The 15,556-nt window shown below is 42.4% G+C and overlaps 1 protein-coding gene across 1 annotated transcript in view; it reads left to right on the forward strand.

Moving 5' to 3' along the window:
* Positions 1 to 946: 946 nt before the first annotated feature.
* Positions 947 to 15,556, forward strand: part of CNN2 (calponin 2) — a 47,367-nt gene continuing 32,757 nt past the window's right edge. Inside the window, exon 1 of the mRNA XM_032208497.1 lies at positions 947 to 1,117. Coding sequence (XP_032064388.1) covers positions 1,055 to 1,117 — 63 coding nt within the window. The 5' untranslated portion in view covers positions 947 to 1,054. The remainder of the gene's footprint in view (positions 1,118 to 15,556) is intronic.

The raw sequence follows: 15,556 nt of genomic DNA on the forward strand, positions 1-15,556 counted from the left end.
TTCAGTTACTCTTGCAATAACTGGTGTCAAGTTGCTATAGGGATGCAGGGCAAGGAAGTCTAGTGGGGCAAAGGGGGAATGAGGCGCCCAAATTCCATGTTTAGAGCACAGCTTTAGTAGAATAGAATAGAATAGCAGAGTTGGAAGGGACCTTGGAGGTCTTCTAGTCCAACCCCCTGCTTAGGCAGGAAACCCTACACCATTTCAGACAAATGATTATCCAACATCTTCTTAAAAACTTCCAGTGTTGGAGCATGCACAACTTCTGGAGGCAAGTTGTCCCATTGATTTTGTTCTAACTGTCAGGAAATTTCTCTTCAGTTCTAAGTTGCTTCTCTCCTTCATTAGTTTCCTGCCCTCAGGTGCTTTGGAGAATAGATTGACTCCCTCTTCTTTGTGGCAGCCCTGAGATATTGGAACACTGCTATCATCATGTCTCCCCTAGTCCTTCTTTCTATTAAACTAGACATACCCAGTTCCTGAAACCGTTCTTCACATGTTTTAACCTCCAGTCCTTAATCATCTTTGTTGCTCTTCTCTGCACTCTTTCTAGAGTCTCCACATCTTTTTTAACATCATGGCGACCAAAACTGAATGCAGTATTTCAAGTGTGGCCTTATCAAGGCATTATAAAGTGGTATTTAACACTTCACAGGATCTTGATTCTATCCCTCTGTTTATGCAGCCTAGAACTAGCGAAAGAAACCTGTTGAATCGCCGGATCTGTTGAAAAAGCAGCCAACCCGGGAAACCGACGGGAGGGGAACAAGAACTGCCTTGACCACTTGGATTCAATTTAGAGGGGGGGGATGCCCAGGACACTTGGGGTTTCTGGAAAAAGACCCACACAGGAAACTCCCATCCTTCAGGAATTCGGCTCTTTGTGCCCTTATAAGGCTATTTCAACTCCTGGCCAATCAGCAAGAGGGAGGCGGCGCTCTGTTGGCCCCAAAACTTCGGGTAAGAAGAAGGAGGCGCTGAAAGTGGCGGCCCGCTGAGACGGTCTTGAGCGCGTCTCGCCTTCGTTGGAGATTCCGTCCTGTTCCGGAAGAGGATGAGCAGTAACCAATTCAACAAGGGTCCCAGCTACGGCTTGTCTGCGGAAGTCAGAAATCGGGTGAGAAATTGGTGGCAGGGAGGGAGGGTGCCACCCCCGGCCAGGTGCGCCCTGAGCGCACGGCGACGGCTTTGGAGAGGCGCTTCTCCGTGCGCTCTGGCGGAGGTGTGGCGCCGCGCCCTGGGAGAAGGCGGGGGCCGCGCGCTTCCCATTAAAAGGGGATAGGGGGGCTCAGGGGAATTAAGAAGCTGCCTCTGAGTTGAGCCGCCTCAGCCCCCAAAAGGGGGTTTGCTTCCCGGGATTCCCGGCTGGGGCTTGAGCATACATTTTGGGGGCGTCGGCTACGGTTAATAGTGGGCTAAAGAGGCGCGTTTCGTTCCACTTTCTCATTTGGAATCTTGAGCGTTGAAATGTTCCGTAGGAACGTTCTATTTCGGAATGTTGGAACTTACGGTAGTTCTTGGGTGGTTTCTGCCGAGATCAAAAGTGAAGCGAAGTTGGGAGTGGAAGCGAAGTTGAAAGTGTAAACGAGGCTAGCCACAAAATCGGTATCAAGATGGACAGCCTTGACTTATTCTCAAACTACCTCATGGGATTCGTAGGGAGCCCCAAAAAACCCGGAATGAGAGCCTTGTTGGCAACCTTGTATTCTTCGAAGGATGGGTGTGATTTAAGAAATCTGTGATTGAAGGGTATAAGAGGTGAGATTCTGAGTTTTCTTTTGCTGGTAGAATGGAGATAATCACGCAACTATTTATATTCAGCTTTTCTAGTGACTAAAACAGTATACTGGTATTATTGTTGCTATGCTGGTTTATTTAATTGGCTTCTAGGCCAAAACCATCATTTAGAAAGACTTTCACAGTGTGTCACCTGGCTGGCAGCATCAGGACCACCTGTGCAACGTAAGGCTGCCCATCCAATTTGAACACTGAACAGGACCTGCTCTAAATGCCTCCCAGCATCAGGTCTAGGAAGCTTGGAATGGAAGACAACCCTTTTTATACCTTCCCACTTATGCAACATGCTATCTCACCCCACCCCACCCCATGATTGACCCCCTACTCTCCTTTCATTCAGGAAGTCCCTGCCTTCCAAAATCATTTCCTCATGCCTAAGAGGATTAATAAAGATACAAATGTTTGCTCTTGTTTTCTATTATTTTGTTGCAATTAATTGTGTTTTTGTTTGAGGCTTTTTAAATTGCTGAGATATTTACTATTAATTTCTTTTTGCAAGCCCCATGGAGAAAATTTGTGAAGTAGCTACGAATCAAAAACGACTTGTCACATAATCAATTTTTGCATGCTGCCCAAAGTAGTTGGCTAGGTTGGGTCTATAAGGACAGATGATTGATTGATTGATTGATAGATAGATAGATAGATAGATAGATAGATGATAGACAGACAGACAGACAGACAGACAGACAGACACCACACACACACACACACACACACACACGGATAGATACATAGATGTCTAAAAATGCCCATGTTTTGTAATTTTTCCATATTATTCATCCTGAAATGTTTTGATCACATCTGGCTTGGATAGCCCTTATTGAAAAGAATAATTTCTTTACAGAATTCACTGTGCTTAAGATCTGCCAAAATTCAGTGTTTAAACTAGTACTGGAGCCACATTACTTCCCCAAAGTACCTTCTCTTTCATTGGCTTATTTTTATGGTACAGTATTATTTCATCTGTGTAAAAGCCACAATTTTCAGTGAGTTCAACCACATTATTATTATTGTAGTTATAATTATGTAGCTGAAAGTGCCAAATAACAAAGTACATATATTGTTCAAAAGTTTGATGTAAGATTACACAGTTTAACAAATAAAATACATTGAGAGATATTACACAAAGCATTTAAAGTGTGTTAATTTATTAGCAAAGGTTTTTTTATACCTGTAGTTAAAAATGTGGCTGTTGACCCTGTAATTTTAGTTTTTTTAGCTGAGAGTAAAACATTTTTTAGCAATATCTTTCCTGGTCTTGAATTTAAAATTAGGCCAGATAATACTCTGCGAAAAATGTTTGTAAAACATGCAATAAAATATGATCCACAGTTTCAAGGTCAATACCATTAGAGGGACAATATATTTGAGAAATGGAAATCTTTTGACATTTACTAATTAGCACATCTGATGGCAACATATTTAATCTGGCTTTTGCAAAGGCCAGATTTATTTACAGTAAATGGAAACTGCAAAGATAAATAGGAACCCACAATATTGAGAGGGTTCAAATTATACTTGGAAGTAGCACCATTAGTTTCGGTTTTCTTAGGAGCCTTGGTGGGTCATAACAAAGTCTCAATAGTTTTTGTGTGCTAGATTTGGAGCGTGTTTCTTCTTAGAAAAGTGATGGAAAGAGCTGCGCCCTGAGAAAGAAAGAAAGAAAGAAAGAAAGCAAAGCAAATTGAAGTAATGCCATTAACCAAGCATCGTTAGCTAGGACATTGAAACAGTAAATTATCAAAAAGGAATAAGTTTCATCATCTTGAAATGATGAAAGTTATCACCGCATGAGCAAGAACTACAAGTAGTTCTTGACTTACAACAGTTTGTTTAGTGACTGTTAGAAGTTACAACAGCACTGAAAAAAGCGACTTATGACCGGGTTTACACCTGTTGCAACATCTCCATGGTCACGTGATCAAATTATGATGGTTGGCAACTGGCTTGTATTTATGACAGTTTGCAGTGTCCCAATGTCATGTAATCCACCTTTTGCAACCTTCTGACAAGCAAAGTCAATGGGGAAGCCAGATTCAATTAACAACCGTGTTAGTAACTTAACAACTGTGGCAAGAAAGGTTGTAAAATGGGGCACAGCTCACTTAACAACCACCTCACTTAGCAACAGACGTTTGGGGCTAAATCGTAGTTGTAAGTTGAAGATTACCTGTACTTTTAGTCATTTGGTGAACACCTAAAAAGTATTCTCCAATTTATGTAGAGTAAATTTCTGGTGAGTTTCTTCTATGAGGTTGGATGCAAGTGAGCATCCAAAACTGGCTATTAGACTGCTAAGGCAGCTTATTTTTTCTCTCCTAGGGCTATGCAGAAAAATCCTGCCTTTTTTTTTCCAGTGAAAGTTTTGAGTTAAGGTCAACTCTTAGTGCGTTCATGACCATCCCTGTGCTGTTTTCCTGGCAGTAATATGGACGATGCTCCCCGCTGCTGCCTTCTGTGTTGTTTTTTCAGCTTTCCAGTCTAGCCTGATGAGCCTGGGATTTCATAGTGGTCGCCTGTCCCAAGTGCTAAACAGGACTGGTCCTACTTAGTTTTTTGAAGACCCATCAAGGTGTCCTTTTTCAGTTTGATGAAAAAGCAATTCCACCCAAAGCAGAAAAGATTTACAGCAAAGAGATTAAGCATGGGGAGAAGAGTTTTTTGCAAACCATCTTCATTATATGGCTTTGCGTGTGTGTGTGTGTGTTCCAGCATAACTCTGGAACGCCTTGAGCAATTTCAACCAAATTTGGTACACAGATGGCTTACTCTCTGGAAACAAATACTGTTCTGTTAAGATACAGCCTGTTGTACCTTGAAATGCCTTCTATTGTACTGCCATAAAATGTCTTCTACTGTGCAGCGTAGTGGAATTGCCATGGTAACGGCTTCACAGTACTCCACAAGAGGGTTGCCTCTGGTAAAAGGGAAAATCCAACATTAGAAATTACATTTGGTCCCGACATTTCCCCCCCTATAAATAAATACCCGGGCAATGTCAGGTTATCGGCTAGTTACTTATATATTTGATAGCAAGAGATGTGTAGGCTTATGTTATCTTCCCATGCACATACAGCATCTTCCAATTTCTCATGCCTCAATTAAACCCTAGAAGAAGGAATACTTTCCACTGTGATTTGTTTTTGTTTTTTTAATGTGGAGAAGGGTCAGTGAAATTTCAGGCTGCTAAAGACAGAAAACATGGGACAGCAAGAAGGATTCTCATCTACAGTTTGGAAGATGCCACCGAGAATGAAAATATGTTATCTCAGCACCTAAGGTAGAAAACCAGAAACTATCTTTTCAGAGGGAGGGAAAAATCCAAATCAAATTTCAGCACAACTCTTCCCCCCCACCCCCCGGGTGAATAGCACCTATCTTAAAAGGAATTACCATAAGTAGGCCAAGATCTTAGTAAGGTGTGGCATGACCTTAGTCTCTGAAAAGAGATGAGAAGGTTCTCCTGTAATTTGACTCAACTTCACTTCTGTCATAGTTCTGAAATCCTGCATTTTGCTCTGTTTCCTGTTCCTTCTCACCCACTGGATGCTTCCACTTTGTTTTCTTCGCTTGATTCTTGGCATTAAACCAGGAGGAGCCACTCCTGGGAACATTCTGTAACTACATTTCTTGGGTCTGTGAGATGTTGGGAGTTTTCCTCTGCTTGACCTCTAGGGTAAGGAGCACATTTTTGATCCCCTTGTGGGATCACTAATCTTTCCCCCCTTTCCCCCTCAAGCTGTCAGAAGGCTTGAATGCAAAAGAAAAAGCCCGAATTATAAAAATGTTTCAACTGGGTAAAAAGACATTTTGGCTGAGGCTGAAGCAGGAATCTGATCCAAAAGCTTGTTTAATTCAGATACCGTATTTTTCGGAGTATAAGATGCACATTTTTCCCTCAAAAAAGAGGGTGAAAATCTGGGTGCGTCTTATACACTGAATATAGCATTTTTGGCCTCCTGAAACCCCGCCCACTTTGCAAAAATGGCCGTGCATAGCCTTTAGGAGGCTTCCAGAGTGCTCCAGGGGGCTGGGGAGGGCAAAAATGAGTGAAAAACGAGCTGTTTTTTGCTTGTTTTTGCCCCCACAGCCCCCAGGAGCACTCTATAAGCCTCCTAAAGGTTATGCATGCCCTCTTTTTTTAAACAAAAAATGGGCCTGTTTTCACGAAAAACTGTCCGTTTTCGGGAGGTCTGCAGAGTGCAAAAACTTTTGCCTCTTCAAAATCTTGGTGCGTCTTATACGCCGAAAAATACGGTAGCTCAGCTCTGCTTGAGAGGTGATGCAAAGGAGAGAAAGAGAGCAATTACCAGCCCAGTTCCATCCTTTTATCCAAATGATAACATCTCAAAGGAAGGTAGATCCGGCAGGTTTAATTTTTCTGTGCCTTGGCTCATTTGTATGGGTATTGTGCTCCACTTGGTTAAACAGTTAACTGGGGAACTGTTAAAGATAGATAGGTAGAGCTAATGACTTCTACCATAGGAGAAGCTAGAAGTTGTGAGCTGGAGACGCCATCATAATAACTTGGAAATATATACAGCTTTCGTTTAGTGAGCGTTCCAAGTTACAACAGCACTCAAAATTTAGATGCGTGGCAACTGGCTTATATTTATGCAGCGTCCCAGGGTCATGTGATTACCTTTTGCGACCCAACAAGCAGAGACATTGAAGAAGCCAGACTCATTTAACAACCGTGTTACTATTTGAACAATTGTATATATTCACTTAACTATGGCAAGAAAAGTCTTGAAATGGGGCAAAATTCACTTAACAACAGACATTTTGGGCTCAATTATGGACATAAATCGAGGGCTATCTGTATATAAAAACTCACACATTAGCGGTGTGTGTCTTCCTGAGTTTTGGGTCCTCTGCCAAAGGTTCAGTGCAGGGGTGAAATTCAGCAGGTTCTGCAGAACCGGTAGCAGAAATTTTGAGTAGTTCAGAGAACCGGCAAATACCACCTCTGGCTGGCCCCAGAGTGAGGTGGGAATGGGGATTTTGCAGTATCCTTCCCTTGCCACATCCACCAAGCCACACCCACAGAACCGGTAGTAAAAAAATTGAATTTCACCACTGGTTCAGTGCAAGATCTTAGCTGTTCCTAGCACTGCAATTTTCTGGACCGAGAGCTCAGATGCCATTTTGGGGATCTATTGGAGCCAACTTAGGGGTGACAGCCTCAAGGGCTCCTACCACCCCTGTGATAACTTTGGCCTTTACATTGCACTTCTTCTCGAGTTCTTCCGAATCTGTATGAATTGGCTTGCTGGAATAGGACAAAAAATATGGAATTACACAGTCAGAAGGAGCCCATATAGTCAATGTACACCAGAATCCAAATTAAATTGCCTCTGTTTGAAGGTTCCACCACAAATCTGCGAAGCCCTTATCCACGGAGACATAAACGCGAAGACTAATTCGCGCCGTTCTAAGCGCTAAGGAAAAACGCGACCCTACCGCGATGACATAATCGCGGAGGGCAAATCCGCGCATTCCCAAGCACTCAGTACCCTAAACCTAACCCTAAACCTAACCCTAAACATAACCCTAAACCTAACCCTAAACCTAATCCTAACCCTTACCTTAATTGAAATCGGCTTTCTGCCGCGGCGCCATTTTTAAGCGCCCTTCTGTTGCCGCGCTGTTGTCGCAGCGGTGATGACGCGCGGTGATGACGTTGCGGCTTTAGCGACGTGCTTATGTCTCCGCGGATAAGGGCTTCGCAGTTTTGTCGTGCCACGCTGTTTGAATATATGCCAGTTGCCAAGAGGCTGAATTTTGATCATGTGACTGTGGGAATGCTGTAATGTTTGTGTGAAAAAATGGTCCTAAATGGTCCTAAGTCATTTTTTCAGTGTCATTATACCTTCAAAGAGTTACTAAATGAATGGTTGTATATTGAGCTCTACCTGTATGGGAGCTGGAATTCAAAACATGGAGCATAAACTAAATTATTTATTCTTGTCTATGTTTTGGTATGTTCTATCTCTGTAAAAGACCAAAATCTTTTGGGTTTTGTTTTCCTAAAATGGAAATTTGCTGTGCTCAAAATCTGTAGAAAAAACCTGGACAATTTAGTACTGTATGTAAATTGCACTTTCAGAAAGGGATATTTTTGTGGCTTAGGAGAAGGAGAGAAAACGCTGAATGCATTATAAAAAGATTTTTATTTCAGAAGTGGCCAGCTGCTTGGAGAGGAGCATGCCAATTCGGAAGTTGAGATCTCTCTCTCTCTCTTTCAAATGTTCGTTCCCCCAAGAGAGAAACTGAAGAATGAAACTTGCATATAGTTTCCTATAATCCTATTTCTTCTTCCCGGCAGATAATCCCAATGCGCTCCGCTTCATACTTGTAATGCAGAAATAACATTTCATTGCTTGATGAGATAAGAAAGAAGGGAATCTTTGCCTCAGCTAATTCTATTAACTAATGATGAAAAGTAATACTTATTTAGCAGAAGCTCTCTCTGCCTTCACTCTTTCAAAATCTATAAAGATTAGCTTGCTGGAATAGGACAAAAATTATAAAAGTTGGAAGGAGATAATTTGGTCGATCAATGCAGCCCTTTGTTTGACGCCAGTATTCAATTTAAAACATTGTTTGCTTGAATGCATCCACTGTCCAACTTAACTGTAAAATTTGTTCTAATCAACTACAGCCTGTCTTCTTTCTTAATTCCATTTCCCCAAGTTTAAACAGTCTCTTACTCAAAAGTAATAGATTCTTACTCAGAGAAACGGTGTTAGTTCTGTGTTTGTCTTTGGGCCAACTGGGTGGCAGGAAAGAGTCTACTCCTTTTGATCTACTTTAATCATCAAATTTCCAAGTTTTTCATATTTCAGTTTGAAGGCAAAAAATCTCTGCATTTTCCCGCTGAACCTTAATGAAACTTAGGTGAAATATAATTTGGTTGATTGCTGTTATGCTATGAAGATTTAAAATGAGCTTCCTTCTCTAGACGTTCTCTAGAACAGAAAGTCCTTGATTTATGACAGCATGCTTAGTGACCATTCGAAGTAACAACAGCACTGAAAATCGTGACTTTTGACTATTTTTCATACAACTGTTGCAGCATCCCCATGGTCACATGATCAAAATTCAGACGCTTGGCAACTAACTTATATTTATGATTGTGGTGTCAAGGCGTCATGTGATCTCCTTTTGCGACCTTCTGACAAGCAAAGTCAAGGGAAGCCAGATTCACTTACCGTATTTTCCGGCGTATAAGATGACTTTTTAACCCCAAAAAATTATTTCAAAAATCGGGGGTCGTCTTATACGCCGGATATAAGAAAGGCCATACCCAAAAACCAAAACAAAAGAAAAAGTCACGCCGTCACTAGAGCAGACGGCGGCTTTTCAATTGTTAATCTCGGCACTCCTTGCCTGGGCATGTGGATGGATGAGCGCTGGGATGGCTTAGTAAGGTCTGGCTGGCGGTCTGGAGGAGGAAGGCGCTGAGCTCAAAGTACGAAAGCCCAGCTTTCGTATTTTGAAATTAGGGGCTCGTCTTATACGCCCAATTGTCTTATATGGCGGAATATATGGTAATAACCATGTTGGTAACTGAACAGCTGCAGCGATTCATTTAACATCTATGGCAAGAAAGGTTGTAAAATGGGGCAAAACTCACTTAACTAATGTCTCATTTAAAGCAACAGAAATTTTGGGCTGAATTATGGCTGTAAATTGAGGACTATCTGTATTTTTAAAGTAATATATATTATATAGGACCATAAGACACAATTCAATGCTGGTTGAGAATTCTGGGAGTTGAAGTCCACAAGCCTTAAAGTTGCCAAGTTTGGAGAGCCCTGGTATAGGGCAGTGCTGTTTCTAGAATTTCCATCAGTAAGAACCTTTCTTGATCATTTTAAGATGCGTGGACTTCAACTCCCAGATTCCCCATGCTGGCTGGAGAATTCTAGGCATTGAGGTCCATTCACCTTAAAATGGGCAACACTGGTATAAATGCTTTTCCCCCCTCCCCCCTTTAACTTTGCTGATAATTTTTTCAGAAGGTAAATTGGATATGTCTCTTTAAAAATGGTGAGAATGGCGCCAGTAGTTCAGTAAAACACAATAAGAGTGAATTCCTTGTAGATGAACGAGAAAGAGCCACATTCCGGGGATTGTGGACATGTTCTGAATTCTTGAAATCCAAGATTCAATTCTCAGCAGCCCCAATTAAATGGATCCTGGTTAGTTAGCAAATCTGGAAAAGTCTCTGGAAAGGTAGTGCTTCTGAGTTGACTATGGTTTATCAAATTTGAGGTTCCCATAATATCCCCTCGAAGTTCTGATGTCCCCAATTCTTTTATACTTTTTGTAAGGCATTAAAGGGATGCAGTGGCCCAGTGGCTAAGATGCTGAGCTTGTCCATCAGAAAGTTCGGCGGTTCGAATCCCTACCACCACATAATAGAGTGAGCTCCCGTTACTTGTCCAGCTTCTGCCAACTAGCAGTTCGAAAGCATGTAAAAATGCAAGTAGAAATATAGGGACCATCTTTGGTGGGAACAGTGATGGGTTGCTGCCGGTTTTACTACTGGTTCACAACAGCATGTTTGTGCTGTTCAATGTAAATTGTTCTTCACACATGCACAGAATAATTTACAGTGTACTGCGCACACACAGTAACTAAAAACCAAAATGGCGGTGGGCCAGCGGCAGTGAGGGAACCGGTTTGGGAAATGGCAGGTCTGGGTCACTGCTGGTTCTTGACCAAGGCTTGAATTCCACTTCCAGTTCGGCCGAACCAGGCCAAACTGGGAGCAACCCACCTCTGGGTTGGAAGGTAACAGCGTTCCGTGCACCTTTGGCGTTTAGTCATTCCAGCCACATGACCACGGAGACGTCTACGGACAGGTTGGCTCTTCGGCTTTGAAATGGAGATGAGCACCGCCCCCTAGAGTCGGGAAGGACTAGCACATATGTGCAAGGGGAACCTTTACCTGAGGCATTAAAATCTGCTTGTTACCTAAAGCTTTGGGGCTGGGAAAGTAAGTGAGCTCTATTGGCTGATCTGTTGTGATTCTAGTCCTACAACTTGAAGTGGAACATGTTTAGACCTTGTGTATATGTTAATTTATTTAAATCAGATTTAGACATTGCCCACCTCAATATCTTAGTGACTCTGGGCAGTTTACAAATGATAAAACCGTATGAAAGGGATATAATGAAAAACATAATTGAAACTGGCTGAAAAATAAAAAATAACTTTAGTATATAAAACCACCTATAATGCATCTATTACTTAACAGTTAAGCCTAATAATATGTTCAGTTTTTTTTTGTTTCTGCTTGTTATTTATAGCATGATTTATTTTGGGTTTCGATTCTTGTTCGCCGCCTGGAGTCACTGTTTTTTTTGAGAGATGGGCAGCTGCATCAAATGTATAAATGAATACGTTTACACACATAAATAAAGCATACTGGATTGCTAGGGCTGTGCTGCATCATTTAGTTTGCACCATGCACTGAGTGACAAATTAGCTAACACCTTTGGTGTTGTTTGTTTCAATATTTCTGGGCCATCTCTGCTTCTCACAGCTCAGGGCAACCCCAGAAGAAAAGGAGATGTTTGCATCCAAAAAGTGACCCAAACTACCCATGTCTCTGTCTTTGCCCAAAGCTTCTCTGTCTGTCTGTCTGTCCTCCCCCCCCGCCTCCATCCATCCATCCAGTCATCGAGCTATATAGCTCACTCACCGATTCACTCTGGGCAGCGTACAATTTAAATATAAAAAAACATTAATACTATTCTGCTGGGGGCAGTTAAAACAAGGATAATATTAATAATATAGCGGTTTGTGTCTTTGTGTGTGTGTGATGATGGCCCAGCGATTACAGATGCTGAACTTGTCAGCTGGAAAGCTGCCAGGTTGGAGACTTAAGCGCTGTGCGACGCGTTGAGCTCCTGCCCTTGCCTCAGTTCTTGCCCTCCTAGCGGTTCGAAAGAATGCAAATAGGTAACACTTCTGTGGGAAGATAACAGCATTCCATGAGCCTTGTATTATAGTCCTAATGGCCACATGACCACAGAAATGTCTTCGGACAACGTTGGCTCCCTTGGCGAAGAAATGGAGATGATCTTCTCTCCTCCTACCCCACCCCCACCCCAGTCGGACACAACTGGATAGGGGAAACCTTTAGCTTTACCTAAAACGGAAGGTGGGGGCCTCCAAGGTTGCCTGCTCTGTGAGCCCCAAGCAAGTCGGCAAAGCTAGGTGATTTTCACAGTTTTGGGAAATGCAAGGAAGGTGAGAGCTCGCCCCATGGTAGAAGGGAGTTCATAATGGGCCTGCTACTAAGAAGACAGGGCTCTGAACCTTCCTTCTCTTAGCCTCACTTGGGATGGAGACCTGGAACAGCTCTTTTGGAGAGGAATGTGCACAGGGTGAGTTATTTCTGGTTGGAAGACATGATCTCTGGGCTTTGAAGGTTAAAAACAGCACCTAGAATTACGGAAACCTATTGTGAAAGCAGTGCAGTGGCCTCAATGCAGAATCACGGTGTTGGAAGTGTTTCCCTCCTCAGCAGAGACTGCTATACTTTGGACTAACTTTAGCTTCCAGGTCTTCAAGGGCAACCCTACTTAAACCCCGTTGCGGTAATCTAGCAGGGTTGTGTCAAACTTGCCCAAGTCAGTTGAGTCGCAAATATAAGGCAGTGCTGCATAGGAAGACACATGACATTTTTTTTAAAAAAAATGGCCTATAATTCAAGTTGAGGGGAAATAGCAATAGCAATAGCAGTTAGACTTATATACCGCTTCATAGAGCTTTCAGCCTTCTCTAAGCGGTTTACAGAGTCAGCATATCGCCCCCACAATGTGGGTCCTCATTTTACCCACCTTGGAAGGATGGAAGGCTGAGTCAACCCTGAGCCGGTGAGATTTGAACCGCTGAACTGCTGAACTAGCAGTCAGCTGAAGTGGCCTGCAGTACTGCAGTCTACCCACCGCGCATTTCTTCTGTCATTTTCAATCAATGAGAGAATTAACTCCTCTCCCCCCTTGGATAAAAGCAACAGAGTGTGTGTGGTAGGAAGAGAAATAAGAAAGTGAATATTGGTTATTAAACTTAATTGTACAGGTAGTCCTCACTTAGCAACTGCCCTTTTTAGTGGTCATTCAAAGTTACAATAGTGCTGAAAAAACAACCTTGCAACCAGTCCTCTCCCCTGCGACTGTTAGCGTTGCATCGTCCCATGGTCACATGATTACTATCTGTGCCCTTCACCGCTGGATTCTGACGAAAGGACCCTGGGGAGGATCCAGCAGTAAAATCACAAGTTGCAGTCATGTGATGTCTCACTTAACAACCATGGGTAACGGGTGGGTTTCTCGCCCCGTTCCAACCGGTTCGGTTCTAACGGGGCCAGGCGGCGTCCTCGTGCACGCGCGCAGTGCACGCATGCGTACTAGCATCTGTGCGATGCTCCAGCTGCTCCTGGAGGATCGTGCAGGCGCTGTATGCGTCCTGCGCATGCGTGGAAGCGCAGAACTCATCAAAACGTCAAAACGGGTAAGAAACGTGGGCGGGTGGGTGGACCCTTCGGCATTCCCGGAAGTTACTTACTTCCGGGTTCGCCGACCAACCGGTTCGCGGGGACCGCCGCGAACCACCTGAAACCCACCCCTGATGGGTAATTCACTTAAACAATAGTGAGGTCATAAGTCCATCCTGCTACTACAGATTGTAAACCATGATTCAACATTGCGAATCCAGCCAGTTGGTTAAAATGGCAGCTTAAAGTGTGTGAAGTGAACTACAATACTGTACAGTGTTTAGCGATTAAAATATGGAGGGAGAAAGACTTCAAATGGGAGAATAGCTATTTCAGACTTAGCTTATTTTGTGTTGCGGTTTCCTTTTAGTTGCTGATTGCTTGTGAAAGAATGCGTACTAGCAAGCACACTTTTGTCCTTTAAGGTTATACATAAAAGGTTGTCTTATTTAGCCTTTGATCATGTATAGTTCAAACACATTGAGCAAACAGCATTTCCTTTAATCATAACACTGAACAATTCAAAGCAAGAAATAGTAACAGCTAATTGTAGCAAAAAGCTTAGTTGCACCACGTAAACAAATTTTCCTGAGATTTTGAGCTAAGATATACTTTATGCCAAAGGCTTTTTTGTTGTAGTTGTTGTTGATAATGATGATGATGCTAAAGTCACTAACAGAGCTAAGAGCTTGTTCTTCATTCTTGGCAGGCATGTCTGTCTCCTTTATTTCTTTTAGCCATTAGTGGAACATGCGAGTACCAGAATTTCAAGAAAAATACTAGAACGCCATGTCAATATATGGACCCAAGATGTGGGTAATGGTTGCAGCCACGTGTGAATTGCATATCCTGCCATTGCCTCTTAGTTGCTGAGTACAGTATTTTTTGGATTATAAGACACACCAGTATATAAGATGCACCAAGATTTCAAAGAGATAAGTAAGAAAAAAAAGTTTTTGTCCTTTCCAGGAACGCTCTGCAGGTTTCAGCAGGGCTGGGGGAAGCAAAAACAGCCCCATTTTTGCAAAAAAGAGCAGAAAATGGGGCAATTTTTTTTTGCAAAAATGGGATGCAGGAGCAGGACTTCGGGAGGCCAAAAACGACTGTATTTGGTGTATAAGAGGCACCAACATTTCCACACTCTTCTAGGGGGGGGGAGTGTGTCTTATACTCCGAAAAATATGGTATATTTAATCTAGATGTGTAAGTTACTTAAATTGAACAGGAGGCCGAATAAGATGCTTTTCAGTAGTTCTTCAATTCCAGATCTCCATAGTATATTTGATTTAAGAAGGGTAAATTGAATAATTCTCCATATACTTGAAAGAAGAACCACTGAAACTTTAACTTGAGGCTCATCAGATTGAAATAAGGGAATGTTTAGATAACATGGTTCTAGAACCCCAAACCCTGAATTCTTAACTATTTAGAGTACTAATGTTAGGAAATACTTAGGGCATGGAATCCAATGCTTTGCTCAACACGGGAATTCAAATAGAAATTCCCAGACAGTTATGTGCTTGAACACATTCAGTGAAGGATAACAGGATCATTGTACCTAATATTGACTTGCCTTTAATAGTCCCTAATATTAATTTGGTATCCAGCTCCTTTCTACTTATTTTCAGATACAATTCAGAATTAGGTTTAATTGATATGAGACATTGGATTCCAGCAAGACTTAACACCCTGATTTTAGTATCCAAAAAGTTAAATCTAATTAACTCTGGGAAAACCCTAGTTAATTATCTTCGAAACTCTCCCTAGATTAATCTCACACTGATTTGCAAAATCATTATTATTATTATCATTAGATCCTTATCCACCTTTATTATTTATTTCTCAAGGCATTGTACATAATACTCCTGTCTCCTATTTCTCCATAGTGAGGGGAGGAGTGTCCAGGATGCGTTGACCTTATCCTCTCGTTGATTGGACTGAGTCAGGTAAGCTCTTGGGATATGCCCCTGGTCCACCAGGCACCACCCAGTTATCGACTCAGTCCCTCAACTGGATGGTTTGCCATCCTGGATCTCCGATAATTTGGAAAGAATTTTAAAGAAAGAAATAGGATTAATTCATCTCCCTACAGCAGCAGCCGCAAACGAGCTGGACAGCTCCCCGAGCTGCAAGAAAGCCTGCCAAAAGCCCCCTTGGGGGTGGCACGCTGCCCAGGCATCTGAGTGAGACAAGTATCACTCAGAAAAGGAAATCTGCCAGGCAAGCAGGAAACAAAGGACACAA

The sequence above is a fragment of the Thamnophis elegans genome, chromosome 1 (genome assembly GCF_009769535.1).
Source record: "Thamnophis elegans isolate rThaEle1 chromosome 1, rThaEle1.pri, whole genome shotgun sequence".
NCBI classification, from domain to species: domain Eukaryota; kingdom Metazoa; phylum Chordata; class Lepidosauria; order Squamata; family Colubridae; genus Thamnophis; species Thamnophis elegans.